General features: G+C 50.7%; 1 protein-coding gene across 5 annotated transcripts in view; it reads right to left on the reverse strand.

Moving 5' to 3' along the window:
* Positions 1–27,679, reverse strand: part of Col18a1 (collagen type XVIII alpha 1 chain) — a 109,323-nt gene that overhangs the window by 43,499 nt on the left and 38,145 nt on the right. For 2 of the 5 annotated variants that reach the window (XM_057751042.1, XM_057751040.1), the window contains exon 1: positions 13,963–14,931. The exons of 1 other annotated variant lie outside the window; for it this stretch is intronic. In XM_057751042.1, coding sequence (XP_057607025.1) covers positions 13,963–14,659 — 697 coding nt within the window. In that variant the 5' untranslated portion in view covers positions 14,660–14,931. Of the gene's footprint in view, positions 1–13,203; positions 14,932–27,679 lie in introns of those variants that run through there. 2 more of the 5 variants (XM_057751039.1, XM_057751038.1) reach the window with 1 other exon arrangement.

The following is a 27,679-nucleotide window of genomic DNA, read 5'->3' on the forward strand; positions in this document are numbered from 1 at the left end:
CCAATTACAGCCAGCATCCCTGTAGCACAAATAATAAAAACCCAGAGACAGATATTGGGGTTCAAGTTGAAGATCAGAAAAGCAAAGTGGCCAGCCACTGGCTCTTACCTCTACCTCAGACCAAAATGAGCGATCCTGCCTCCACGAATCCTCAGATTAAGACTAAGCATGAGACCAGTCTCCTGCCATCTTATATTCTGCCCTAGCACTAGGATTAAAGGCGTGCACCACCATTGCCCGGCCTCTATGGCTAACTAGCCGCTGGGGTTAAGGGTGTATTCCACCACAGTCTGGCCTGTATAGCTGACTAGTGTGGCTGTTTTGCATGCTGATCTTCAGGCAAGCTTTATTTATTAAAACACAAATAATGTACCACTATACATCCCCCCCCACAAGAACAGGAACCAATCGGGAGAATATCTGGTACTCCCATCTGACTGGACCAGGCTCCTGGTGGTACAGGAGCCCCTGCCAGCCTCCCTCCCGGGACAACAGCCAGTCCATTTCCCAGTGCAACTTTCCAGACCCTTGACTTCATGGCATCTTCACTGCCAACCTCAGCAGCAGGGCCTGGTTCTAGAACATGAGGGCAGATGCATAGCCCTTTGGCAAGAGGGCTCAGTTAGGCAAACATCATGAAAAAAAGACCCTTCACAGGGACTGTGGCAGGATGGATCATCAGCACCAGGACAAGAGTGCATCTCCAAGCAGGTGACACTCCCTCCCTCATCAAGGATCCTGGCCAATCCAGTCTGCCCGCCCTAGAGAACGGCCTCCAGCTAAGCCAGTAGCCCATGGGCTGCTCAGGGGTCCTTGACTCCTTCAATGCAATGGAGCAGACCTGTCTTTCTATATGTGCCGGGCTTCTGACAACCAGGGCCCCCCAGCTCACCAACTGGCTCTCCCAGGGATGCAGCCTGGGTACAGACTGTGCATCCATCCCTGGGCTGGTCATTCACTTCCTCGCATATGCTCTGGGGCTGCTGTGTGTGTATAGGACTCAGGCTATGGCAGCCTGTCTCTGATCTCTCTGGCCTCCCAACCATGTAAAACTCAGACCGCGGCAGCCCTGCCCCAAAGAACCTAGGCCTGAGTCCCGGCTGAGCATCTGGTGCTCCTAGAGTGCAGGGAGATGTCACTATGAAGGAACTTCCAGTCCAGCACCAGAGGGGCGCACATCTTAAATACCCAACTGCCAACCAAGCAGCAGCTACGGAACCTTCTGGAAAAAAAACTAGCTCTTCAAACAAACATTTTCCTTGGGCCAAAGGGAATCATGGCAGTCCCTCCCTGCTTCTAAATTCTGTGGTCTATTCAGACACAAACATACAGTTGCTGTGTGGGACATGGGATGGACTGTAACATCTGTGCTGGACCCAGCCTGGGTACCCAATGGTCACCTAGTACACAGCGGCAGAATCCAAGGGTACAAGCCCAGCAAGTAGTCCAGTGATGTGGGATGCCCCTCTGTATGCTGTAAATGTTTTATCACTATTGGTTAATAAAGAAGCTGACTGGACCTATGGCAGGGCAGAATAGAGCCAGGAGGGAAATGCAAGAGAGAGAGGGAGAAAGAAGGTGGAGTCTGAGAGATGCCAGCAGCTGCTGGTGGGGGGGGGGCGGGGAGACACGGGGGGAGGGGGACGACGAGGGACCCGGACAAGACGTGAGGTAAAAAGGCATGAGCATTGTAGTAAAATATACAATAATAGAAATGGGTTAATTTAAGTTGTAAGAGCTAGTTAATAATAAACCTGAGCTAATAGGCCAGTTTGTAATTAACATTAAGCCTCAGAGTGGTTATTCAAAAACCAGTGGGTGGGAGAGAAACCTCCAGAAACATTCCAGCGTGCGACTGTCTACACTGCTGTGGGGAAAGGCTCAAGAGAGTTATTTGAACTAAGCAGCCAGAATGGAGAGTTTTATTACACCCACCCAGGCCTGGCTCCGCTGAGCTGTGGGCGCTGAGCTGCACTAGATTCATTATGGAATGAGGCCTTAGGGGCTAGTTTTGTGAAGCCTTGAATGGAGCCGTTTGAAGAGGTATTCAGAGTCCTTGTGGAACTGAGAAACTATAACCAAGCCAGAGCAAGGAAAAGGCAAAAGCTGGCGGGGAGGGGAATACCATGATCAATAAAAAGCATAAATGAGAGGGTGGTTTGGGTTCAGGTGGACCAGCAACCTGAATATACTGTAAATTCTCAGGTGGAAGACAGACATGAGTTAGGCCAAGAGTTAGGTCAAAAGTGTCAAGGTAAACACAGACAACGGCATAGCGAAGAAACGTCTGACAAAAATTGCACAGGAGGCCTGAGGGGAAAGATGCAGACAACAGGGACAAGGCAAGCATTGCAAGCACACCGCCTAGAACAGGGTCAGGTTGAAGCCGACCTTTGACCTTTGTCTGGGAACTGCCCACACATGACTGTTAACTCCAGTTCCAGGGGATCCTGAGCTTTTTTCTGGCCTCTGCAGGCACCAGGTATACATATAGTACACATACATACATGTACCAACACACACATAAAATAAAAACAAATGAGTTATTTTTTTAAAAAATCGCCTAAACAGAGAGTAGAACAGGAAATGAGGAACAGAAGTATTAGCACAAATCAGCATTATCAACAGCAGTGACGTCCTCAAGAGCAGCAATTACAATAAATGTAAACGGATTGAGTGTCGATCTAAAGAGAAGAGATTTGGGCCAGTGAAATTGCTCTGCAAGTTAAAGTGTCTGCTACTGATTCCAGGAACCCACACGGTGGAAAGAACTGGTAATTATAAGTTGTCCTCCAATTTCTACATGTAAGCCATGTTACAGGTATGTGTTACACACACACACATGCAAACAATTATTTAAATAGATATAAATATAAATAGATAGATGTAATTTTACAAATTTAAAGATAGAGCCTGGCCAAGTAATCAAAAAAAACAAACACAGTCATATGCTGTCTGTATGAAACATTTTCGATCCAAAAGATTGATAGCAAAAGGACCACCCATGTGGAAAGAATACAAGGTAGTAACTATGATATCAGACAAAACAGAATTTAAACCAATGTGTTACAAAAGGGAAGGAACCAATACAGGAGGGTGCTATGACATAATAGACCACTAACATACATGAAGCAGACAGCTCTACAATGGCAGAGACTGACACCCCCCCCCCAACTAAAGGGCAGGACAACCAGATAAGGAAGAACTCCTCATCTCTGGGGGCGTGCACAGGGCACTGCCAGCCACAGTGGCACCTAGGCTCCTCTCTGGTGCAGATGTAACATTTCCAAGACAGGCACATGTCAGGCCACTAAAAGCCTCAACATATATAACATATACTCTCCAACCACTTTGAGATCAAGTTAGACATTAAAAACAAATAAAGCTGGAATACTTACAAATTTGTGAAGTTAGACTTCACCCTCCTAAACAACCATGTTAGGATACAAGAATCGAAAAAGACACGAAAAAATATGTAGAAACGATAAAAATCAGAATGTTGCACACACACACACACATACCAACAAACAACAACAACAACAACAAAACCCACAAAACCTGGTGGGGGGCAATTTAAAAAAATTATTGAAAGGGGAAATATGTGGTTACAAACATTTCATTAACAGACAAGTGGTCACAGATGAACAACCCATTGTGCATACAGAATTAGGAAAAAGAAAAAAAGAAAAAACCAAAACAACAACAACAAACCTATACCAGAACAAACAGAAAGGGGAAAATAAGGGAGAACAAAACAAAGCAAGAACGGGCACACGTCTGAGGAAAATCAATGGAACCAAAGCCAGCTCTTTGGAAAGATCAACAAGACCCATGGACCTTGTGAAGCAGACCCAGAAAAGGAGAGTGACCATGGCGAAGGTCAGGAGAGTGGGGCCGTCACTAACTGGGTGGAACGGGCTGTGAGAGACCATGGCAGAACCAAAACGAAGGAGCAAATTCCTAGACATACAAAAGCTACCAGACTGAGCCATGAGGAAACTCGATGTTTGGACAGACCCACAGCTAGGCAGGAGACTGGAAGAATAATTTTTAAAAATCTCCAACAAAAGCCCTGGGCCCAAGGGTGTTGCTTTTGAGAAGTCTGTGAAACATTCAAAGAAATAACATCAATTCTTCTAAACTTATCCCAAAATACTGATGAGAGAAAACTTTCTATCTCATTCTAGGAGATGGGTATTACTCCAATTCCATAGCCAGGCAAAGATGCTAAGAACAAGAAAAAAAAATCTACAGGCCAGTAACCCCAATGAAGAGTGTCTCAAAAATTCTCTACAAAATTACCAGCAAACCTTTTCAGTATGTTGAAAGACCCGTGCATGCCGGTTAAGTGCGTGTATTCCTGGGATTCAGGGGCTGTCTGCACATGAGCTCCATCAGTGCAATCATGCTGCATGAATGCAGAAATAACCAACATCTCAGCGGATGCAGGACAAGCACTGGGCAAACTGCAGCACTGTTCCCCATTGAAAACACTAGAGATCTCAGCATCAGATAAGCCACATGTGAAAAGCCCACAACAAGCATCATGTGTAGGCTGGATGATGTAGTTCAATTGGTAGAGCACTTGCCTAGAATGCATGGGACCTTGGGTTCAGTTCCCAAGGGGACACAGTAGCACATCCCTAAATTTGCAGAATTCCTCAGGTGAGCACTGGAGAACAGGGACTCAAAGTCATCCTTGGCTGCGTGGTAAATTTGAGGCCAGCCTGAGCTACATGAGTCCTCGACTCAAAAAGATAGAAGCCTTGTCTATAGGAAGCAGGAGCAAGGCAAGCTATCTTCTTAGCCGTTGTTCAAGCTTTGTGTATGGTGTGATGTGTGTGTATATGGTGCGTCTGTGTGTGAGAGAGAGGAAGAAGAGGAGGAGGAGGAGGAACAGCAAAGGCGGGGCAGGTTGGAAAGGAAGTTGTCAGTACAACCTTGAATATCAAGCACCCAAAGACTCTACAAGCTTCTTAGGACTATAAGCAGTCTGTGTAGAAATGAAACCACTCTAAAGAGACCCTTGTGTTTCTCAATATGTCAGACTGTTGAAACAAAGGGTCCCAAAGAAATGGGAATTTTCCTCCAGGAATTCCACACCGGGAGAAGGAAAAGGCACCTGCCAAAGGGGGAATTTTTCTCCTGGAAAGAGATTTTACAAGGTCTTCACATCTTGTCAGACACCTTCCAGGATGAGATAGAAGCCCAGCATCCATCCCAGAGGGATCAGTGATTGGAAGGACCCTATCTTGACCAGGGATGCTTAGATGTGCACTTCCTTGGCTCTCTGTTAAACTTTGATCTCCCATTAGGACCTGAAGACAGACTTATGAGGTCTGCAGGATCTCCTCCTCCTCCTTCTTCCCAAAGTGGCCGCTGAATAAATCTCCCTTTTATGCTTTCCATTTTTAATTTGGCTCTTTTAATTGCTTTTTGAGGATGGGTGACCAGACTTGAATTGGGGCACAGGCTGTGACTTCCAACTTTGATAACAGAACAAAGGCACAAGCCAGTAGGACACCCCTGCTAACAGAGAAATCACTGTGTCCATCCACAGCAACAAGCCGTCTGAAAATTCCACAACACAATAACACCGGGCAGAATAAAATGCTTAGGACCTGACTTAGCCAAGAAGGGGAAAGTCTTGTGCAGTGAAAACCACAAAAGATTACCGAAAGACATTAAAGGCAGATAAATGAAACACCGACCCCGCTCACGGTTCTGCTGAAGCAAACCAAGACTAAGCAACTTATACATAACAGAAACAAATTTCTCACGGCAAAGGGCAACAGGCCAAGGCATTTTAAGACCTAGCCTGTGTTTCCAAGATGGCTCCACCTCACTGTGTCCTCAGGAGGGGACAAAAGGCTGTGTCCTTGCACAGCAAAGTAAAGAACAGAGGGTAGGTAGTACACACACACCATCTCTTTTCATGGGGGTGTTAAGCTCATTCGGGAGCCCAGAGTCCACAGTCACCTCTCCATGGCCACATCCCTCAGTGGCAGCAGATTCTGGAGAGACACATTCAAACTACAGTCGGTGTAAAAGCCATCTGAGGACCTATATATTCTAAGCAATCCTTATCAATCCCAGTGGTAGTTTTGGGTTTTGGCACCATTGGGGATTGAATCCAGGATGTTGCCCATGTGGGGAAATGCTCTACCACAGAGCTATAGCCTCAGGCTTCCCAATGAAAGCTTTTACAAAACATGAAAAACCCATCCTGAAACTCAAAACTGAGAAACCCAAATCCCAAGGATAGAGGAGGGGGGCTCGCTGTTCATCCCACCCGCCTGGCTAGCTTAGACCTGAAATAATCACACAGAAACTGTCTTAATTAAATCATTGCTTGGCTTCTTATTGGCTAACTCTTACATCTTAATTTAACCCATCTCCATTAATCTGTGCATCACCATGAAGTCGTGGCCTACCAGGAAAGTTTCAGCATGTCTATCTCTGGTGGCGGCTCCATGGCATCCCTCTGACTCTGCCTTCTTCCTCCTAAGTTCTGCCCTGTTATAGGTCCAAAGCAGTTTTTTTTATTCATTAACCAATAAAAGCAACACATAGACAGAAGGACCTCCCACACCACAAGGAAGCCGACGCACTCTTGACAAGAGTAAAGTTGGTGGACTCACAATCTCTGGTTTTAAAACTGCCTCCAAACTACAGTCACCAACACTGTCTCTGCGGCATAAGACAGATATGTGAACCCAGTGTAGTGTTACATAGCTGGAATATCCTGTAACCATCACCAGAAAGGCCCAAGCAGGATCTCCTAAGATATACTAGACTCTTTCTCAAGAAAAAAGACAGACAAACCCACAGCCCAATGAGATAGTATCAGCACCCAGAAATCACACATACTACCAGATGATTATTTGCTCCAAAGCTATAGGCTTTAATGTTGGCAGGTCCTCCTTACACTATGACAGTTTAAGCATACATTCACATACACACATGCACGTGCGCACACACACACGTACACAACACACAGTTGGTTTTCAAATGGATAGAAAGCTATTCTCAATCCCAAAGCCCATACCTCCTCTACCATCAGGGCTGCACCCACCTTGCCATTGCCCACAGCATCCTGGCTGTATAGCATCTTCACTGTGTACCATCTTGAATGTATAACATCCTCACTGTGTGTGTAGCATCCTGGCTGTATAGCATCCTCACTGTGTAGCATCCTTGCTGTATATAGCTCCTCACTGTGTAGCATCCTGGCTGTATAGCACCCTCACTGTGTAGCATCCTGACTGTATAGCATCCTCACTGTACAGCATCCTGGCTGTGTAGCATCCTGTCTGTGTGGCTTACACATGCTGCGGCTCACACACAGTAGCCTGGAGCCTCCAGACTGGATAAAAAAGAAAAAGCAACCTGAGCTCTCTGCTTCCCTGATGGTAGTGCAACTCCTGCTGCCTCTCCTTCCTGCTGCCACGCCTCCCCTATCAAACCGTGAGCCTAAATAGACTCTTCCTCCCCTGAGGTGCTTCTGACAGGTGTATTGCCCTAGCAACGTTGAGTGGTAACTAGTGTAACATTTGATACCCAGCATGCAGGAGAGCATTTCAGACTTGACAACAGAGGAAGCCGAGTCAAAACAGAGCCAAGGACTAGAACACACATTCTCCCCAAAGGCAGATACATGGATAGCAGGGCTTGGGGAGGGTTTAGTGTTTAAGAGAGATGGAGTTCCAGCTTGGGGATAAGGACGCTCTGGAGATGGGTGGCTGGTGGTGACAGCACTCTCCTCTATATGGAGTAGTGGTCGTGCAGTGTGCTTTATGCTGAGTATATTTTATCATCATAAAAAGATGTGAAAGCAGTGACTTCCCCAAGGCAGGAGGATAGACAGATTATCTGCCAATGGAAAGGATGGTATCAAGGAGCCAGTCTTTGGGCTCACTTGGAGACTCTGCTGGCTCCTGAGGTGTGCAGAGGCCACACTCCATTCCTCCTCAAGTATCTTCTGCCAAAGCTGGCCAAGGCCAGAATCACGACACACACCGTCCCCACCTGCCTGAGCTGCTGCAGTGGGACCAGGCCCTCTGGGCTGGATCCCATCTCAGCTGTCCCCATCGGGAAGCAAGTGTTGTGGTCTGAATGAAAAATGTCCCCCAAAGGCTCCTGTGTTAAGGCATGGCCCCCACATGGTGCTGCTTCGGGGAGGTGACTAGGTCATGAAGGGAGTCACTTCTTGTGGTTGGTTAATCCAGGAATGGGCTGTTAAAGATAGAGCCCAGAAGAAAGGTTTACGGCTGTCTGTCTCTGAAGGCCACTCTGTCCCTGGTCCCTTGCTTTTACTGTTCCTAGATAGAGTGGGCAGTTTTGTTTTGCCCTTGATTGGGCCTCACCACAGACCGTAAGTAATACAGCCAGACACATACGGGCCATGAGCCAAAGCAACTCTTTCTTCCCCTAAGCTTTTAACAGGTAAAGCGCCACGGTGACAGAAAGCCACCACCATAGGTAAGCCCTGTAGACAAAGACGCCAACACCTTGATGTTGACAGCTCGACTAAGAAAATGCAGGAGAAAGAGATGACCCACAGACTGTCAGCCAAACAGCACGGGAGGAAAGGATAAATCTCCAGAGCTGGTGCAGAATTCACACAGCTCAATATAAAAGCAAGTGACTGGACTTTAAAATGGACAAAAGACCCGGGCAGACACTTCTCCAAGAAGACCCGAGTGATCTACACTTGCTCCAGGTCACAGGTCACCAGAGCCACAGACAAAATCCACAACAGAACACCACCACATATCTGTTAGCAAGAAGCAACAGGTGGTGGAGAGAAAGGAGGAACCCTTTCTACTGCTGGCGGGAGTGGAATCTAGGTCAGTCACCAGGGGAGACGTGGAGACGCTTACACACACACACACACACACACACAATAGAACCACTGTGATCTCCAGCATCCAAAGGGACTGAGGCCAGGCTGTGGAAGACACACCCATACCCCAGTTTTACTGCAGCCCTCGGTAGTCACAGCAACCATGACACAGAACCCACAGGGGTGTTCATGGACATGAGAAAGAAGGTGCTGTGCTCATACACAACACTGAACATGAAGGAATTCCCATCCTGTGTCAACATAGAGACACCCACTGAGCACTGTGCTAAATGAAACAATCTGGTCACAGAACAAACACCATGTAACCTCCCAGGTGGATTCTCACCACCTAAAGATGTTGAACCCAAGTGTGGCTTTCCGGCTGGTGGAGGTGTAGAAACAGGGAGACATTAATCCAAGGCAAAGAAGGAGCTCCAGTCTGGCAATTGGGCAAGTTCTGCAGACCTGGTGTGCAGTGGGTGACTACAGAGGACAGTGTATTCTATGTGCAGAGACTTAGAGAGGGCTGGTGTGTGGTTCAGAGACCCTGCCTGACATGTGTGAGGCCCTAGGTTCAATCCCCAGTACCACACACACACACACACACACACACACACACCTGCTCAGAGAGAGCAGATTTTAAATGTAACCCTGGCAGGTGATGGATATGCCAAATAACTCGGTGGTCACTGTTTCATATCTGCATATGAAGCCCTTGCACTGCACACTTTAATCCTTGGATGTTCATCAGGTCCAGGAGGTTCTCCTGCCCTTCTGTGGCTGCAGCTCACCTGGGCCCTAAGCCTGGAGATCCCCAAGCTGCACAGGGGATCCGGGAGGAAGCGAGGTCTGTGGATAGCTCAGCTAGCACCATACACACAATATTTATCTGCAGGTTGCCAGGAGTGAGAGATAAGCATTCAGGTATTTTTCCACGGAGGGGTCTTGTCTCCTTGGATCAAAGTTAAACAGAAACCCGAGTTAACTGAAGCGTCCTAAAGACCAGCAGCCTTTCGAAGACTCACATTTGATTAAGGAGCCAGATAAAAACCAAGGTGAGAATAGCTGGGAGCCCGTGGGGTCCTGGATGGAAAGAGCACCCGGGGCATCTGCGAACTTCCAGAGTGATGAACCCCGCATAGCCCCACACAACATACTCCCACTGCTTTCCAAATGCTCCACGACCTGCCAGCATGGTCCACAAAGACCAGAGGCTCAGTCACACTGGGTGATTCTTAGTTGCACCTAGTATATCTGCAAGCCTGTTGCAGGTGCAGGATTTGACATCCCCCCCCCCCCCCCCCCCCCGCCCAGACCTTGCTTTTTCCCAAGAACTTTTCAGGCTCCCTGGGAAATTATACCTGTCTCTGTTGTCATTCACAGGGTAGACACGGAAGGGTGAGAGTGAGGTCAAATGCCTGGGTCCATGTAGCCCCTGACTCAAGTTCTGCATCATTCCCAGACCCCACTCAGCGGAAGGGTTTCCTGGAGGCGGCAGTGGACCCAGCGGTAGCCCTACTCATAGGCGGCTGGAGGTCAGTACTAGTGGGAGCAGGGACGAGGACCCTGGGTGCTATACTCCTGCACATCCCTCATTCTCTCCCCCCCATACACCCAAAGGACAAGCTGATATACCTAGGACCCTTCCCAGGGACCCAGCTGCATGCTGACCAGCAGATCTACCCATGTGGAGGAGCTCCCGTGGGGTGACCCTAACTCCCAGCTATCACCTCACATACCAGCTGAATGCTATCATGTTCCCGCTGATACCCTGGCACCAGTCGTTCCCCTCCTGGTCTCCCTCGGGGGTCAGAGGAAAAGACGTGGGTGTGGAGCTACAAGCTTGGCTAGACAAGCGAGCACAGAGGCCCCAGGATGCTAGACAGAGCCAGGTGTGCAAGGCGAGGTGTGTAGACACAGACGGCCAGGCCTGCCGCACCAGGCGTATATAGGTAGGTGGTTAGGTATTTTTCCATAGAAACACCTTGTCTCTTCAGATCAAAGTTAAACAGAAACTCAAGTTAACTGACGTCAGGTGTGTAAGTCCGGGTGCAGGAGGGTGCTGAAGTGTGAGTACAAGGCCAGGTGTGCAAGGCCAGGGGCTTAGAGTGAACAGAGGGTCAGGTTATACCCACTGGCCTGGGTGAGGGGAATGGGGCAGGGCCCACATTATAGTGGGAAACTCCCACCATGAATCTGGTCAGACCCTGAGGAGGAAGTGCATGCTCCCTGGTAGGAACTCATTATTCCCAATCCCAGTGCCCCCTGGTGTAGTCAAGGACTGTCCCTGCACCTAGCCAGTCATGGGGCTAAGATCCGAACCCAGCACCTCCCACTCTACAAGCTCACAGCTACCACTAAGGGGTTAGGGAAACACTGTGGGGGAAGGGTGAAATCTTCATCCACGTCTTTCTTTCTGGTGTCACGGGGAACTCTGCTTGTCCTAATCCATGCTGGGGTAGGAGTGATCAGCCTGCCACAGAGGCCCGGCAGGAGTGGGGCTCACCCTGGAGTGGAGGAGCCCGGGAAAGAGAGGTTAAGAGGCCAGAGAAGATAAGGACTCTCCTACTCTGAACCCCCACCCACCTCACCTTTGCTCAATGAGGCTTGGCACCCAGATGTGACCTACAGGGATGGGGAGCATGAGTGCTGATGGACCAGTCCCCAGGACCTTGCTGGGGATGCAGCCCAAAGTGTCCAGATGTTTAGCCCCTGGCTGACCAGGCAGCAGCAGTTAAAGACATTAGTGTCCCATGAAGCTCCACTGTAAGGATCCCATGTGCCAGCTCTGGCCCTGCACCCCATGTGGCTGAGCCCTCACCCAAAGGAGGCGTGGCCTTCCTTCCAGCACCTAACAGGACCTATGTCTTTTTAGCCTCTGGCTGCCCCTGAAGCAGACACATGGCCAGGCCCTCCTAACCCTGGCTAGCAGCCCACATGATTCCTCATCATCTTGCATGGCCCCAACAGACGACGTGGTAGGTTGTTCTCCTGTCAAGACACATCCCTGTGGAGCTGACCATACAGGATGGGCTCTGCCAGCTGTGGCCAGGTGTGGGCCTCCGCCGGGAGACGGCCCAAGCCAGTCCACGTTCAGCTATTTCAAGAATGGAATGGGTGTGGGATTCACCGTGACACCAGGTCCAGCTGTGGTCCCTAATGAAGCCTTGAGCAGCCCCTGGGCTTCTGCACACCCCAGGTCCTTCCTGGAGCGGGGCCACACATCCAGCTCCTCTGCCTGTAGCCTATGACTCACCCTCTGAATGCATCTTCTCAGCCAGAGTTCTGTTCATCCTCTGGGAGGCGACCCCAGGGCTATAGGCTCAGATTTTACCCAGCTGTGTCACAATGAGTCCCTCACACACCTGTTCCTCCATTGCAGTTCCTCATGTGCCTCTTTCCTGGGAAAGAGTACTATCTATCTAGGGCTTAACCCTGCCCTACCTGTAGCCCCTTACTTGCTATACCAGGCTCTGAGCCAGCAACTTGCCAGGAACCATCCAAGTTCATCCCGCTGGCATCCAACAAGGTGATTCCCAGCAGAGTCCCAGGGAACCCTCGTGGCTGCATGCCTACATACCGACAGCAGACATCCCTTTGAGCCCCGCATAGCCTCCCAGCTCTTGAGCACACTGACTAAAGGGCAAGGCCGCTTCCCCTCCCGCAGAGGACAGATGTCATGCCCTGCAGGCTGGCCAAGGCCTCCCAATGCAAACAGTAGCTGGGGAGTCAGGAGCACAGCTTGGGAGCACTATCTAGGGGCCTGGTCCAACTGTCCCTGCCTGTCTTGATCCTGGGACTATCTGAAGAATGGCCCCCTCCTCTTTTCTACCCAACATAGCATTGTATCGCAGAGCTTCAGATCTTGGCTGGGCAGAGGCACGTAGGTTGTATAGGAGGCCAGGGCCTATGGTCCTCCTTGTGTGGCTGGCATTTTTCAGCCCTTTGACTAGGCTGGCTGGGGCCACAGGGAGAGCTTCAGACAGCATGGCTCGGAGGCTAGGAACAAGGATGGAGCAGCTGGAATTCAGTAGGAGTCAAAGCTCCTCCATCATATTATTGCTTTGGTTCTCCATTTCCAGCCTGTGACCAAGGCTGCACCTGGCTAACTCTGCGAGGACTGTCTCTCTGTCTCAGGTGATGACCTGTCTGTCACGCTTGCTGCAGACATAGAACCTGTGGTCATAGCCACGCCCAGACTCCAGCCTCCTCCCCTTTACAGAACCCCATACCCCAGCACCTCTCCAGTGCCATTACCAGGTTCGGTGAGGCAGGGGCGGGGGTCCTATGTCAAGCTTTCAATCAGCCCTGGCTGAGCTCTCTTGACAAAGCCAAAAGGAAAGGGGCCACTTGGTTACCTGCAGCTGGCCCAATGAACACACAGTACCCATCCTCCTGAGAAGGGAGCGAGGCACATTTGACAGGCAGCCTGCCCTCATCTAGTTGCTTCCAGCATCCATCCTCCAGGACCTCACAGAACTGACGGCAAGGTGGCAGGGCAGGTGGTGGGCCTGGGCCACACGAGGGAGCCAGCAGCAGACAGAAGAACCAGGCAAGGAAGGGATGGCAGTTTGTCTGGAGGAGGTGCCCCCATGCCTGTGCAGTGGCCTCCACCTCCTCACTGTTTTTGTGGTCTAGATGATTAGGCAGCCAGAAGTGTCCAATACCTAAGTGGCTGCAGACGGTCAAAGTGGGTGGCAGAGGCAGGCATCGGCTGGTAGAGGTCAGAGAGCCAGTTCCCAGCACTGCAGAGTCATTGGAAAGCTCAGAACCTGAAGAGGTAGCCACGTGGGAAACCCAAGCACCAGGAAGCCCAGGTAAAGCTGCTACTGGAGAGAGCTGGGCTGAGGGGTCAGAGGAAGGGACAGAGAGTAAACCGTGCACACTCAGAGAAGCCGTCACCCGGGGACCCGTCACCAGGGGGCCCGTCACCAGGGGAAGCAGAAGAGGTATGTGCCCGTGGATGTCAGAGTGGACATCAGAGTGTCGGTGCTGCTGGCTGGGCCTGGATGCCACAGGCAAGAGTCTGTTCCCCTCCAGATGCCGGGGCTGCCTGGGGGGCTTCTGGCTCCCCCAGGGAGGAGCCCTAATTCGTGTAGGAGAGAGAAAAGCTCTACCTGGGGGTGCTGGTGACCCTGGGGGTCTTCTCAGTGGCGCCTGGAGGCTGTTCAGGGAGGGAGGTGGCTGGGTAGGCACAGCCAGGGTGCCGGCCTCGGTTGTCTGAACATCTGGAGAACTTGGAACGCCTCCACTTTGCCAGAGAGTGGTCTCACCCTCCTGGGGGGCACTGGAGAACTCAGTAGGAGTGAGGAGGACCGTAGGGATCGTGGAAGCCGAGGTTTCTGTCCCAGCAGAGTTCTCGGTAGCCGTGTCCTCATCCCACAGCTGAACAAAGCTCCGGATGCCCTGGGCCACATTCAGAATCTTGGCTCCAACGCCGGCAACATTCTCCTCCTTCATGTCTGGGCTCGCGGCAGAGGCCGTCGGGGGAATGGGGAGGGCAGGAGCTGTAGGGGTTCCATTCTGGCCAGCTTCCTGATCCTCCAGGGGTAGCCTGGGGTTGGCAGGAGTCGTCTGCTGATCTGTAAGGCCATCCTGGGGGACCACGTGCGTGGTGGGGCTCCCTGTGGACTGCACAGGTGAACTGATCTGGGGCTTGGAGACCGGATCGTCGGTCTTGGTGGGCCACAGCCACACCAGAGGCCTGAGGGAATTCAAGGGATTCAGGGGATTCTTGTCAGGCCTGGCAGGCTCAGGGCAGCAGGAGAGCAGCAACAGCAGCAGCCAGAGGCGTCTGCTGGGGTCGGGAGCCATCAGAGCAGTGCAAGCCTCTGAGCTGGGGCGGCTCCTGTGGTCCTGGAGGTGGGGCCTGCCAGGTCCCCACCCTCCCCCACGCAGGCTTCCCAGTCTCACTCCTCTGCCACTTCCCTCTGGCAGAAGGGAAGGAACCCAGCCTGAGAATCAAGGTGACCCACCAACTGGTACCTTCAGATTCCATTTAACTCCTTCCTTTCTGCACCTCCAGGAGCAGCCACAGAGCTGAAAGGCAGTCAAGGGACACCCGGTGGAACTCCAGTTTATACCACTTAGAGCTGCTGAGTTTTCTGCTGAGAGTGTATGTGTGGGTGTGGGGGGCCTGGCCAGGGTCCTTGGGGACACGGAGGCCGCGCCCCAGCTCCTACTGCCTGCATTGGAGAACACCCGGAAGTCCTGGCGGCTGGCCACCATTCTGTGATGAAATGGAGCTGGAAGAATGCTCAGCTTGCTGTTACAGCTGTTGCTTCAGAGACAGGGTGGGTGTCTGTTCCTTCCCTCACCCCTTCCCCACCCCCAGCCCCCCAGTTAACCTGCTCAAACCCTAAATCCATCAATTTAGCCATCAATTCCTGTTCCTTGGACGCCAAGAGTCCCCACTGGGGCCTTGATGGGTATACTACTTCTTTCTCTATTCTTAAATTCTCTCACGTGACCTGCCCTGTTTTTATTGGTGTCTCTAGGTCCTTGCAAGTGTTTCAAAACTAACTCTTCTCTTGGGAGTTGCTTCCAATTGACTGGCTGGAGCAGCAGTTAAGCCTCAAGAAGAAGGTAAAGGAAAATGTATGGGGTTCATCCAAGGGATATGCTGTCAATGGTGGGCTTCTGCCTCCTGTCTTATGGAGTCCAGCTCTGTGTAGAGGGCATGGCATCGCTTAGTGGCCTGTGGGCACATTCTAATCACCCCAAGTCCTTCAAAGTGAGACTGGGGAGAGAGTCCTGCCCACAGCCTCAGGGGAGTCCAGGGGCTAAAACAGAGCTAGGGACCAAGTTCTTGTGCCTTGGGGCGCCACCATTATCAGGCATCCCCTCAGGCTATGTTCCGAGAGAGACAGAGTCAGGACACTGAGGTTGCTCTAGCATAGCTCAGGCGCACACTTCTCCAGGTCAGTCCGCAGCTCCGTGCTTTGTGTGCCGTTCCTGATCCGTTCCTTCACGCGGCTTCAGATAAAACCTCATTCTATCTAGAATAAACCAGGAGCTGGAGGCGGCTTGTCAATCCCGCAGTTTGCTCTGGTCCCATGAGAAGTAGGATCAGGACCACTCACGGCGCCCATGTTCCTTACTCTACTGCATTTACCCATCTTGGGTGCCTCTGGGGTACATGTTTCACCCATTTCAGTCGTGATGGGAGCGAGGCAGAGAGCTGTGCCCTGCAGGGTCCTGGAAGCAGGACCATGATATGTGGGGGCTTGTGGGGCATTCTGTCTCCTTGGCTTCATTTCTGTGGATGTTAGGTCTGATGGGATGGGCTTGGCCTCTCTAGGATGTCGTAGGTACCCCATATCTACCTGAACCCTTCCAACCAGAGCAGCACCTAGGACCCCCAACTCAGGAAACGTCTGCATTTATGCGAGAATATTTCTCCTTCCCAGCTCTGCACCAAGTCCAAGCCAGTATGGATCCCAGCTATCCTGGGACAGCAGGGACAGCTGCTCAGGCTTCCTCCAGGCCCTTAGTGTCCTGGCAGGATGCTGAGAGAGTGACTCCATGGAGGGCATCGTGCCTGGAGCCTGTGCCCTAAGGGAGCGTGGAGGGCAGTCTCAGGACCAGGAGGAGCTTGGAGGCAGGAGGTAGCCCTCAGGGAAGTGGGGCCCCTCAGTAGATGGGAAGGAACTGGACCAACAGGGACACGTTTACTACAGACGAGAAGGGGCAGGAACTTGGTCCAGGCAGATACCTGAGAATGAGTGGCCAAAACATTACCATAAAAACAGGTGCCCAGGGGGCTGGAGAGATAGCTCAGAGGTTAAGAGCATTGCCTGCTCTTCCAAAGGTCCTGAGTTCAATTCCCAGCAACCACATGGTGGCTCACAACCATCCGTAATGGGGTCTGGTGCCCTCTTCTGGCTTTCAGACATATACACAGACAGAATATTGTATACATAATAAATAAATAAATATTTAAAAAAAAAAAAAAACAGGTGCCCAACGGCCAGCAGGCAGGAAGGTGGCAAGGATCACCCTAAGATGAACACTGGAGAAGCAGCTGGTGCCAAGGATGGTCACCCTCAGTCCCATTCAGAAGAGCCCACCAGAGGGGACAGAGCTCAGCCACTCTCTCCCCAGCACTGGCTTCACCTACATTCATCCCTTCCCTGCCCTCGGCCTGGGATTCCCAGCAATAATTCAAAGTGGGACCGGACCCCACTCCAGCGCTGCTTCCAGCTGTCACTCGATAGATTTCTGTGGCTTCCTTCCTCAGTTTCCCCAGTAACGAAGGAATCTAGATGGACAGATATGTCTTCCCATCCACACTCCAGGAAGCTAGCGATCCTAGAGAAGGGAGTACAAGCATGGTCCCAGCAGAATCCCCACACCAGCCGGACACATGCTAGTGCCCTGTAAGAGCCCATTCAGCGGAGTGAAGAAACAGAGACACAGAGGCCATGGGCCTGGCTCAAGAGCCCAGAACTATAAGAGAGAAGAAATGGCACCTGGCAGCCTGGACATGAACAAAAACACACGCACCCACTCTCGTACATGCCATAGCTTTACCACAGGGTCTACACTAGGTGGCTTCTCTAGCCTCAGCCAGCCACCCCTTCCTGGCCCTACTGTCTCTACGCTGTCTCCAGTTACTGCCACCCTCCCCCAAGGTTGAGTGCAGTGGCAATGGTGCCCTGTGATGAAACAAGGCATGTCCCCAACTGTCCTCACATCAAATGTGGGGAGTCATCGATCAATGGCTGTCTAAAGGGCAGGGCTGTGTTGTTTGGATCAGAATTCAGCTGCAAACAGCTGGAGACCAAGTCCCTCTCTAGAAGTTGGGCAGTCATGTGCATACATCTGTGCCTCTGCAGTCTACGTCTCCAAGTTAATTCCCCACAACGCTCACATCTGTTGTAGACATGCCCAGTGAACAGTCTGCTTGAAAATTCCCTAATGTGATTTCATGCCTCCAAGTGTCACTGGAAAATCCCAGGACAGAGTCCAGAACCCTTCCCCTGCAGGTGCGGGGAGAGGGGACTCAGCCCCACGACAGGGAAGAGGGAAGAGGACCCTTAACTCATGTCATGTCCTCGTCTCCTGTCTCACTCAAATGGTTATTCCTCGAACCTCTTGCCTGGCAGGCTGGCTGTACACCCAGGGACTCAGCAAGAAATTCCCGGGCACAGCCAGGAGCCAGGGGTGGAGGCCATGCAATGGCAGCAGCTCCTATTTCAAAGGGCGTGTGTAGGAGGGCAGAGGCCCTCTGGCCCTGAGTGGCCACTGTGCCCAGCACTCATTCGTGCTTAGCATTCCCTGACCTTGCTGCTCATTTCAGAAACATAAAATATGCAGCAATTCCCTCACGAAAACCATGGATGGATCCATAGCTCAGGCCCCAAGCTTTGGCTTCCATCAGGAGTCTTATGCAATCCATACATATGCACGTGTGCACACTCACGAACACACATTCTCACACAGGTGTACTTACACACACATACACACACACACGTACATGCCTATTCAATACACTCAAACACACATGCTCATGCTCACACAGTCACACATACACACATGCTCATAAAAACACATGTGTAGGGGCTGGAGAGATGGCTCAGTGGTTAAGAGCATTGCCTGCTCTTCCAAAGGTCCTGAGTTCAATTCCCAGCAACCACATGGTGGCTCACAACCATCTGGAAAGAGGTCTGGCGCCCTCTTCTGGCCTTCAGGCATACATACAGAAAGACTATTGTATACATAATAAATAAATAAATATTAAAAAAAAAACAAAACACATGTGTACTCAGGGAGAGCCAAAGTCTGAGCCTACCAGAGGCTGTCATCTCTGTCCCACCCAGCTCCACCCAGTCCTTTGTAAAGGGTCCCATCTGGTATCACTCTGTGTGCCCACAGGAGACTAGGTCAGGGTTTCAAATGCTATCACCCTTTTGGGAGAGAGGACAGAAACTGAGGAGCTGGGAGCAGCACCAACCTACTTCCCTGCCACTGCCTGGTCGAGGGAGACCTCAGGCCCTTTGGAGAGGGACCACATAGTGTCATGTAGGATGCAGGATCTGTGAGAGGCATGGAGGCTGCCTGGCCCAGATGATAGCAGCCACAAGGCCAGGGAGAGAACCCAAGCTAAAGAGAAAGAGATCCCTACACCCAAGGAAAGGTAGAGGGGGCACTGTCTAAGGTTAAGAACCTGTCGAGGAGAAGAGAGGCCCAGGCTGGAGTCCCTGCCCATCTGACTCAGGTTCATTCCTTGGCAGGTACAGGTTGAGGGCTGAACATGGGGGCTGGGGAGGGGGGACTGTGGCCCTGGAGCAAACATCTGAGTTCTTGAGGAACTAACTCATCACAAGCTCAGTCACACTGCCCCGCCCCCCCCAGGCAGCCACTGAGAGTACCTCCCATCAGCCCCCACTCCAGCTCCTAGAGAACAGGAAGAATTGGTCAGAAACCTGGGGATCAACACAGTGTCCAGTGTCCCCCAGGAAAGCAAAGCCTCAGAAGCAGGCCTCCCGCACACTCCAGATTCCCAACCCTCGGCCTGCAGCTCCCTTTTTTCTTTCTGGAAGTGGTGAGAACAACTTTCCTAGAAGTCCACGTCCACTGGCAACCCGTGACTTAAGGAAAAGCCTAAGGCCTTCTTGGACCACGCCTGAGTCTGCCCTTGGGCTGGCTCTCCTGCTGTTGCTCGTCATCTTGTGAGGAAACACGTCACTTCTATCCCTAGGCACCCGTGCCTGACTTGTTTGACATAGCCCAGGTAGTCTGTCAAGTCTAACCATCCCGGAAGCCATAGCTGAGGCTCCTCTTGGCAGAGCTACCATAGTGTGGAACCTGGAAACAAGCCATTCCACGAGACCACACTTGTGCTGACCTCTAGAGAGCTGTGTTCTGCCCAGCTCACTTATGAGGCAACCGAGCAGCCAGCATAGCGCAGAGGACTTCCTGAGTCAGGGGCCTATGTGGCCTCCAGGACTGGTGCAAGCTTCCCTACAACAGCGGACAGTCAATGCTAGTCCTCTCTTGGCCCTTGGCGACTATAGTCACATGTGACTCCTCCTGCCAACAGGGCTCAAGAGTTGGTCAAAGGAAACAATGGGAAAACTCTGGGGAACAGTCACCTCTAGCGAACCTAGAAGCACTTGGGAGAACAAATGAGTTTATCTCAGTTTTAGAAACAAGGTACCAAGATAGGAGCCGTCCCTCACCCTTGCCTGCCAAGGTCCTTGGGTGTGCCACAGCAAGTTCTTGCCATGCAAGAAGCCACTCCCCCTGCACTATCAGTCCCAGCTCTGGAATGACAGGAACACAAAGGTTTTTAGGAACTCGAGAGCTACCAAATCGGGAACCTAAAGGCATCATTTCAGCTGTGTTTCAATCCGGCAAATTCCCCCGCCAACGCCAGGAACCCAGACTGTCCCTGCTATTCAGCTGACTTCCTACTTGCAAACCCCCCTGGTCCTCCTGTGTGGCATGGGGCATTCCTATAGCTCAGCTAAACACAACCCTCTACACTCCCAGCAAACACCAAATCTTCAGTAGGCCAGGGTCACTTTGCCTTGGGGGCCACACCCTCCTCCCATCACCATGGGGACAAGGGGGACAAGCACCCATCTGAAAGGAGTCATTAGCTCTGTGTGTATCATTCCTCCCAGCACTCAGTCCCTTCCAGAAGGTTCCACCCTCTCACTGCAGCAGCAAGACGCACCCCTGCCCCAAGCAAGGGTTTGTTCTGTCTTGTTGGCCCGTCTGGTCTGGTTTGGATTCCTGAATAATGCGGTCTTTTATTTTCATTAAAAACTCCAAGACACCCACATTTGAGCAGGAACTGGCTCTTAGCAGACAGAAGAGGCTGTGAGCCTCAGGGTGGCTCTGGGAGACAGCTGGGAGTTCAAGGGTCAGAAGCCCGTCCATCACTGCCAGGTGGGTCATATCTTGTGCCGAAGCCACCCTGAAGACTTAGCCCATGGTAATCTCTGGAGTCCATACATCTCCAAGGGCCTCTCAGGGCGGAGTCAGGAAGTCGCCACAGCCCGCTGCCTGCATTCCTCGTGGCTCTCCCCCATGTCCACCAGCCCGTGTGAACTAGACCACTCTGGTAAGATTCAGGTCTTCTGTGGACTCCTTCCTTCAGAAACAGAGGCCACAAGGGGGCCTGAGAAGGTCAGTCAGCACTTGAACAGTGTCCTGCTCCCACTCACTGACCCAGTCAGACCTGGCAAGTGTCCCCACGCCTCTGAGGGAACACTGTCATTCCATCAGGAGACAATTCATCCAAAAAGTACTGAAACACTGCTTCTCCACTCTCCTCTGTGCCAGAAACAACCCCACCATCTGAGCACAGCCATAAACTCTCTCCCAGGCACTGCACTCACGGCAAAGTTTTCCAACACAAGGATAATGCATGGATGCTCTGGCGATGCCCCTTCAAGGCTCCTCCACTCGGAAAGGGCTCACAGACAGCCCGGGCTCCACACCAGTCAGGCAGTGCCTTTTCTGGTCCCTGGCTGGCTGTTAGAGTCCCCTGGAACTTTGCCAGAGAGTAAGAAGAGGTGGCTAGCTGGACGGTGGTGGTGGGTGCACTTCTTTAATCCCAGCACTCAGGTGGCAGAGGCTGGAGGATCTCTGTGAGTTCAAGGCCAGCCTGGTCTATAGCCCAAGTTCCGGGACAGCCAAGACTATACAGAGAAACCCTGTCTCAGGAAAGAAGAGGGAAGAAAAAGGGAGAGGGAAAAGGAAGAAGGGAGGAGGGGAGAGGAAAGAGGAGGAGGAGGAGAAGAAAAAGAAGAAGGAGAAGAAGAAGAGGAGGAGGAAGAGGCAGAGGCAGTGGCAGCAGCGGCAGAGGTAGTGGGGGTGGCAGCTAGATAATGAGAGGCCAGGTGACCAGGGCTGCACAACAAGGCTCCAGGCTCTTCCCTCCCTGGTAGCTCAGTCACCTGAGAAGCCTGCACAGCACCCACACACACACATATACCCCCACACCAAACACGCGACCCAACATCCAAGGCAAAAGAGGGCACGTTGCAACATCCCATGTAATTTTTAACCACCGGCCTAGAACCCTCCTTCTGTCTCCACTCAGTCCTGTAACCCTTCCCCCACCAGGCAAGAGGTCAAGTCAACCCCCACCCCACCCCCATCATCATCACCCAGGCCCTGGTAGAGCACAGGAGGCTGCAGGTGGGAAGGAGAATCTCCCAGTCCTCAATCCAGATTCTTCACTAGTGACATACCAGTGATACACTTTTGGCTCCTGATTAAAGGCCAAGCAGTGCCCAGTCCCACCCACAGGCTGAGGGTGTCTAGGAACACACAGGAAAGCTGTGTCCAATGGGGTCTCTACTGAGCCTCCTCGAGGCAGGCAGCCAGGGTAATTAGGATGATGGACAGAAGCAAAAGGGGTTGGTGAGGGGTGGAAGGGAACACACAACACGACCAGGCTTCCAGGGCTGTTCAGCCCTTTAGGTAGTCCTTCCCCTGATCAACCATGCAAAGACACGCGGCCATCTGTCCAGGGATCTCAGCAGAAGCCTGAGTAAAATCAAGCAGAAGGAATCAGCTGGATGTGTTGAGAGCGTCACACTCCCTCAGATACATGGGTATCCAAAGATGCCTGTGTCTACCAAGTCAGGGTAAGGAGGAGGCTCCCAGTCATTGTCACCAACACATGCCACCATGCAGCCATTCTAAGGAGGCCAAAAACAGATGAATTGGTGGTTCAGAGCACATAATGCTCTTCCAGAGGACCCAAGTTCAGTTCACAGTACCCTCGTCAGGCAGGACTGCCTGTAACTCCCATTCCAGTGAGTCTGACGCCCTCTTCTGGCCTCCACAGGCACTGCACACACACACACAATTTTTTAAATAATATTTTAAAAGGAACATATTTAAAGCATCTATAGCACATATTGGGATGATGGGGTAATGGGAACATTTGAATATGTCCCCTTTGTTGCATGGCAGACAGGTGTCACAAGCTTCTCAGGAAAGAGAATGTTCCGAGGACACAAGCAAGAGTGCTAAGGGTGCAGCTTATCACAGGAAAAGGCCTGCAAGTGGACATACAAGGATGTGAGCCCATATGTGGACTCCCACGGCTGTGCGGAGACACAGACATGGATATGCATACATTGGATTGTATGTAAGTGGCAGTATCCAGAGACACATGTGGCTCTCTGTGCATGAACTACAAGTAAATGACAGTGTGCAGAGAGACACATATGGCTCTTTGTGCCTGGGTTCCATTTAAACAGAAATGTACAGAGAGACATGTGTGGTTCTGTGTATGTGGATTGCATGTGTACATGTATGTTATGTTCATGAATATATACGTATGTGTTGTGGTTGGAAAGAAAATGACCCCCCCAAAGGGAGTGGCACTATTAGGAGGTGTGGCCTTGTTAGAGTAGGTGTGGCCTTGTGAGGAAGAGTGCCACTGTGGGGGTGGGCTTTGAGGTCTCCTATGCTCAAGCTACTCCCAATGTCACAGACCACTTCCTAGTGTTTGCAAGATGTAGGACTCTCAGCTCCTTCTCTAGCACCATGTCTGCTTGCACGCCACCATGCTTCTCACCATGATGATAACAGACTGAACCTCTGAAACTGTAAGCCAGCTCCAAGGAAAGGTTTTCCTCTACAAGAGTTGCCGTGGTCAAGGTGTGTCTCTTCACAGCAGTAGAAACCCTGGCAGAACGGTATAGTATATGCTATGCACGGGTGAAACTTCTGTGTACAGATATATTCATGTACATGGATATGTGTTGATGTGTGCACAGGGAAGAAGGAGCCTGTAAGAAATGTGGCTAAATTTCCCATGGATCCAAAAGAATGCAGCAACTGTTTATTAAGGAATCAGGTTTATTTTGATCCTCTTGGGACACTCCTTCGTCTCTTCACCTCAGGGACTCAAGATGACTCAGCAGAGGTTCGAAGAGATGCATCACCCCCCAGGGCTCAAGACATTGTTCCTACAGAGCCTTCAAAACCACCAGGCAAAGTTCCAGGAGAAGCTGAGTGAGACACTGCCTCACAGCTAAACTCGAGAGCAGTGGGTGGGGGCCCGCGAGGGACCTAACCTCTCAGAGTTGAAATTTAACGTTCACTTGCCCAAAACCGACTTGAGTGTTCCCTGATGACTGCAGACTCTAGAACTATCCACACCTGTCCCAAACACAGCCTTCAAGAACCAAGATTATTTGGCTATTCTGGGTCCCACAAGGCTCTGCACAGCTGGAATTCTGGTGAGAGTTGCGCGGATCTGTAAGCAGCTGGGCTGCACTACTGACGCCTTCTCAGAACGCCCTTGATTGCTGTTGTTTAATGTTTGTGTTGTTCAATGGTTTCGAAATACACTTTACACTTCTTTTGTTAACTTTATCCCTTGATATTTTATGAATTTTTGAAGTTATTATAAGCAGGCTTTTTCTCTTGACTTGTGGGCTGTCCGTTGCCAGGGTACACATGCGCTGGCTCTTGACTATGGCTCTGGTGTCCCGCAAGCTTGCAGAACTCATTAGTTCTGACTGCTTCCTGGTGGAGTCCTTGGGACTTTTTATAATTCAAGGCCCAGAATCCACAAACAGAGATGGTTTCACTTCTTGCTTCCCAATGTGGGTGTCTTTTATGTCCTTTTCTTGCCTAATTGGCCTGGCTGCTCCTCCAGGACCGTGGTGAATGGTGAATAGGAGGGAGGGGTGAGAGCGGACAACCCTGCCTTGTTCCTGACCTCAGAGGGAGTGTCCAGCCTTAGCTGGGCTAGCTCTCCGTTTTCCATAAATGTCATTTAATAAGTTGATGAAATTCTTTTGGGGGGGTCGGGGCATGGATTTTGTCAAATGCATTTTCTGGATCTGTTGAGAAATCCATGAGATATTGTTACTCTATCAATATAATGCAATTGTATTAATTTCAATAAGGTTGTTAAGACAACCTTGCTTTGTTGGGGTAAATCCCACTTGGTCATGGGTATATAATCTTTCTGATGTGTTGCTAGATTTGGTTTGCTATTTTTTTTAAGCGAGGGTTTCTCTTTGCAGTCTTGACTGGCCTGAAGCTTGCTCTGTAAAGCAAGCAGGCTGCCTTGAAACTCAGAGACTCACCTGCCTCTGCCTCCCAAATGATAAAATTAAAGGTGTGCACCATCCGTGTCTAGCCTGATTTGCTATCATTTTGTTAAATTTTTCTGTCTCCGTGTTCATGTTTGTATGTTTGTGACTGTAGTTTATTCTTTCTTTCTTTTTTTTTCTTTCTTTCTTTCTTTCTTTCTTTCTTTCTTTCTTTCCTTTCTTCCTTCCTTTCTTCCTTGCTCCCTCTTTCCCTCCCTCCCTTTCTCTCTCTCTCTTTACAATGTCTTTGCCTAACTTTGCTACCATGAATAATCTTGTCTTATCTCAAAAATGAGTTGGGGGTGGGCCAGCTGGGGCTACATGGTGAAGCCCTGTCTCTCTGGGAGTGTGGTGAGGCGGGGAGGTCCCTATTCTTACGTCTTTTGAGAGTTCATGAAGAGCTCTGGTAGGTGGCTGGTTTTTCTTGACAGAACGTTTTCGAGTTATTCAGTCTCCCTTCCTGCTTTTGGTTTGTTGTCTCACTTCCTTTTCCTGTTGCCGGGATTAAAGACCCTGACAAGAGTAACTGCAGGGAGGAGAGACGGACTTTAGCTCACAGCTCTCGGATCCATCACAGTGGAAAGCTAAGGCACCATGAAGGAGTCAGAAGCAACTGGGCACAGTATAGCCAAGTCAGAAGTGCACATGCTTGCCAGTGCTCAGCTCACCCTCTCTGGGATAGAGATACAGTCTAGGATCCCCTGCAAGAGAATGGTCCCAGCCGAAGATGGGTCTTCCCCTATTAATTAATGTAGTCAAGGCAATCCCTGACAGGCACGCCCAGAGACCTCTCTCTCAGGTGATTCTAGACTCTGTCCAGTTGACAGTTAACACTCACATATGTCGATCAAGTGTCCATTTCTTGCTGACTCAGTTTAACAAGTTAGTATCGTTGTAGGAACACGTTCATTTCACTAATCACGTAAGTTGACTTCATCTGTTCGCAGCCCTGTGTTAGAGCAAAGCTGGAGGACTGAGATGTCTGAGTTTCAACACTTAACTGCAAAGGCACCATAGGGTTGGACAAGCGGAGGTGTACAAATCGGAGCAGCAGAACCAAGAGAAACAAACCCACTCGTCTACGGTTTGCTGCCTCTTGACGTGAGCACCAAGACTGGACAGTGGGGAAGGAGTCACCTTTGAACAGATAGTACAGTAAGGGAGGCATGTGTCAGGGACGATGCCAACCCCAGTCTCACACCATTTACCAAAGAAGACTCAGAGGTAAGAGCTAAACACACAAAACTCTTGGGAGAGGAGATGGGAATAAACCTTCATGGCCTTGGATTTGGCAAATTCCTAGATATGACCACAGACAGCTTAGCAACAAGGAAAGAAAGGCAGGGCCATGAAGTGGCATCAAGAATGGAAGAAAGCCTTGCATTTGTGTACTTGATAAGGATTTGTAGCTGGGATATACAAAGAACTCACAAGAGTAGTACGCAATTCTATTACCATTGATCAAGGAATCCAAATAAACACCATTTTCAGCGGAGATAAACTACCAGTACAGTCAAAGACACTAAACCCTCAGCTACAGAAAACACAAGTTTTCTCCCACTGAGGCTTCCAGTCAAAAGACAGAAAGATAGCAGAGCCGGGAAGATGGCCCAGTACAAACAGCAAACCACTCATCCACTACAGACGGGCGTGAATGTGGTCCGTTAAACAATGGAATATTATCCAGCCACATGAAGGAACGAAGCACTGGCATGTGCTATGCTATGGATGAAAGATGGTTTAGACTCCCCCAGAGACACCTTGCTGAGTGAAAGGAGCCAGACGCCATGAGTCATTCACACAGAATACCCAGGATTGGCAATACTCCGGCAGAAAGCCAAAAACTGACGGAGGGGAGGAGACGGGAGGGGCTGGGGAAGGAGCTGAAAGCCAAATGGTTTAAGGAAATGTTCTAAAGTTGATAGTATTACCTCGGAATGCACCAGAAACAATGAATTATATCTCTAAATGAGTGGGTTGCGGGCTTGTGAATGACATCAACAAAGCTGTAAAAAGCAAGAAAACACCCACATTTCCAAACCCCAAGATCCTTAATCTGCATGTATTTGATCTTTAATGAGGCCGGCGTTTCTCGAGGATTTCACGAAATGTTTCTTTCACATCTCTTCGGTCTCATTTTCTAAGGAAGTTATTCATAATGTCCTTAAATTACAAGTTCCCTTAGTGATACAGTTAACAGGCTTTCCTAACGCAACAGTCGCCTTTTCAGGAACCAGACTGCTGCTAAGGGACTCTGTAGTCCCACCCCGCCTCATCCTAAAGGAGCTTGCTTTAGATGTAGCTGTCGGGGTCAGATCCCCCACCCACCAGTCACGTAGAGCCCCTAGCATGACAACAGAGAGGACAGTAGCACTCTGTGCCCTTCCACCCCTCCTGTCACGTGGACACATTTTCCTTTAGCCTTCAGCAACTACACCCTGGCTGTTCTGGGTTTTTGGATGTACCACACAGTGGAGGATCTCTGTATCAACAGCCTTGGAGTGCCAGCTACGGAGAGGCCCACTGCCAAGTGCAGAAAGGTGGCTGTGGGTGACCATCAGGACAGTTTGGGAGGGGAGGGAGCACAACAGCCTAGGCAGGGACGACATTTCCTTCCTTCGAGCCTTGGGGTTAAGTGATGCCAGGGCCCCTGTGAGATGCACCGTAGGTTAGGCACATACCAAGGGCACTGCCCCTGCTGCCCGGAATCAACCGTCCCTCTCTGTGACCTCACACAGAGAGCCTGGGCTTTCCC

Source organism: Chionomys nivalis, chromosome 19 (genome assembly GCF_950005125.1).
Source record: "Chionomys nivalis chromosome 19, mChiNiv1.1, whole genome shotgun sequence".
NCBI lineage: Eukaryota > Metazoa > Chordata > Mammalia > Rodentia > Cricetidae > Chionomys > Chionomys nivalis.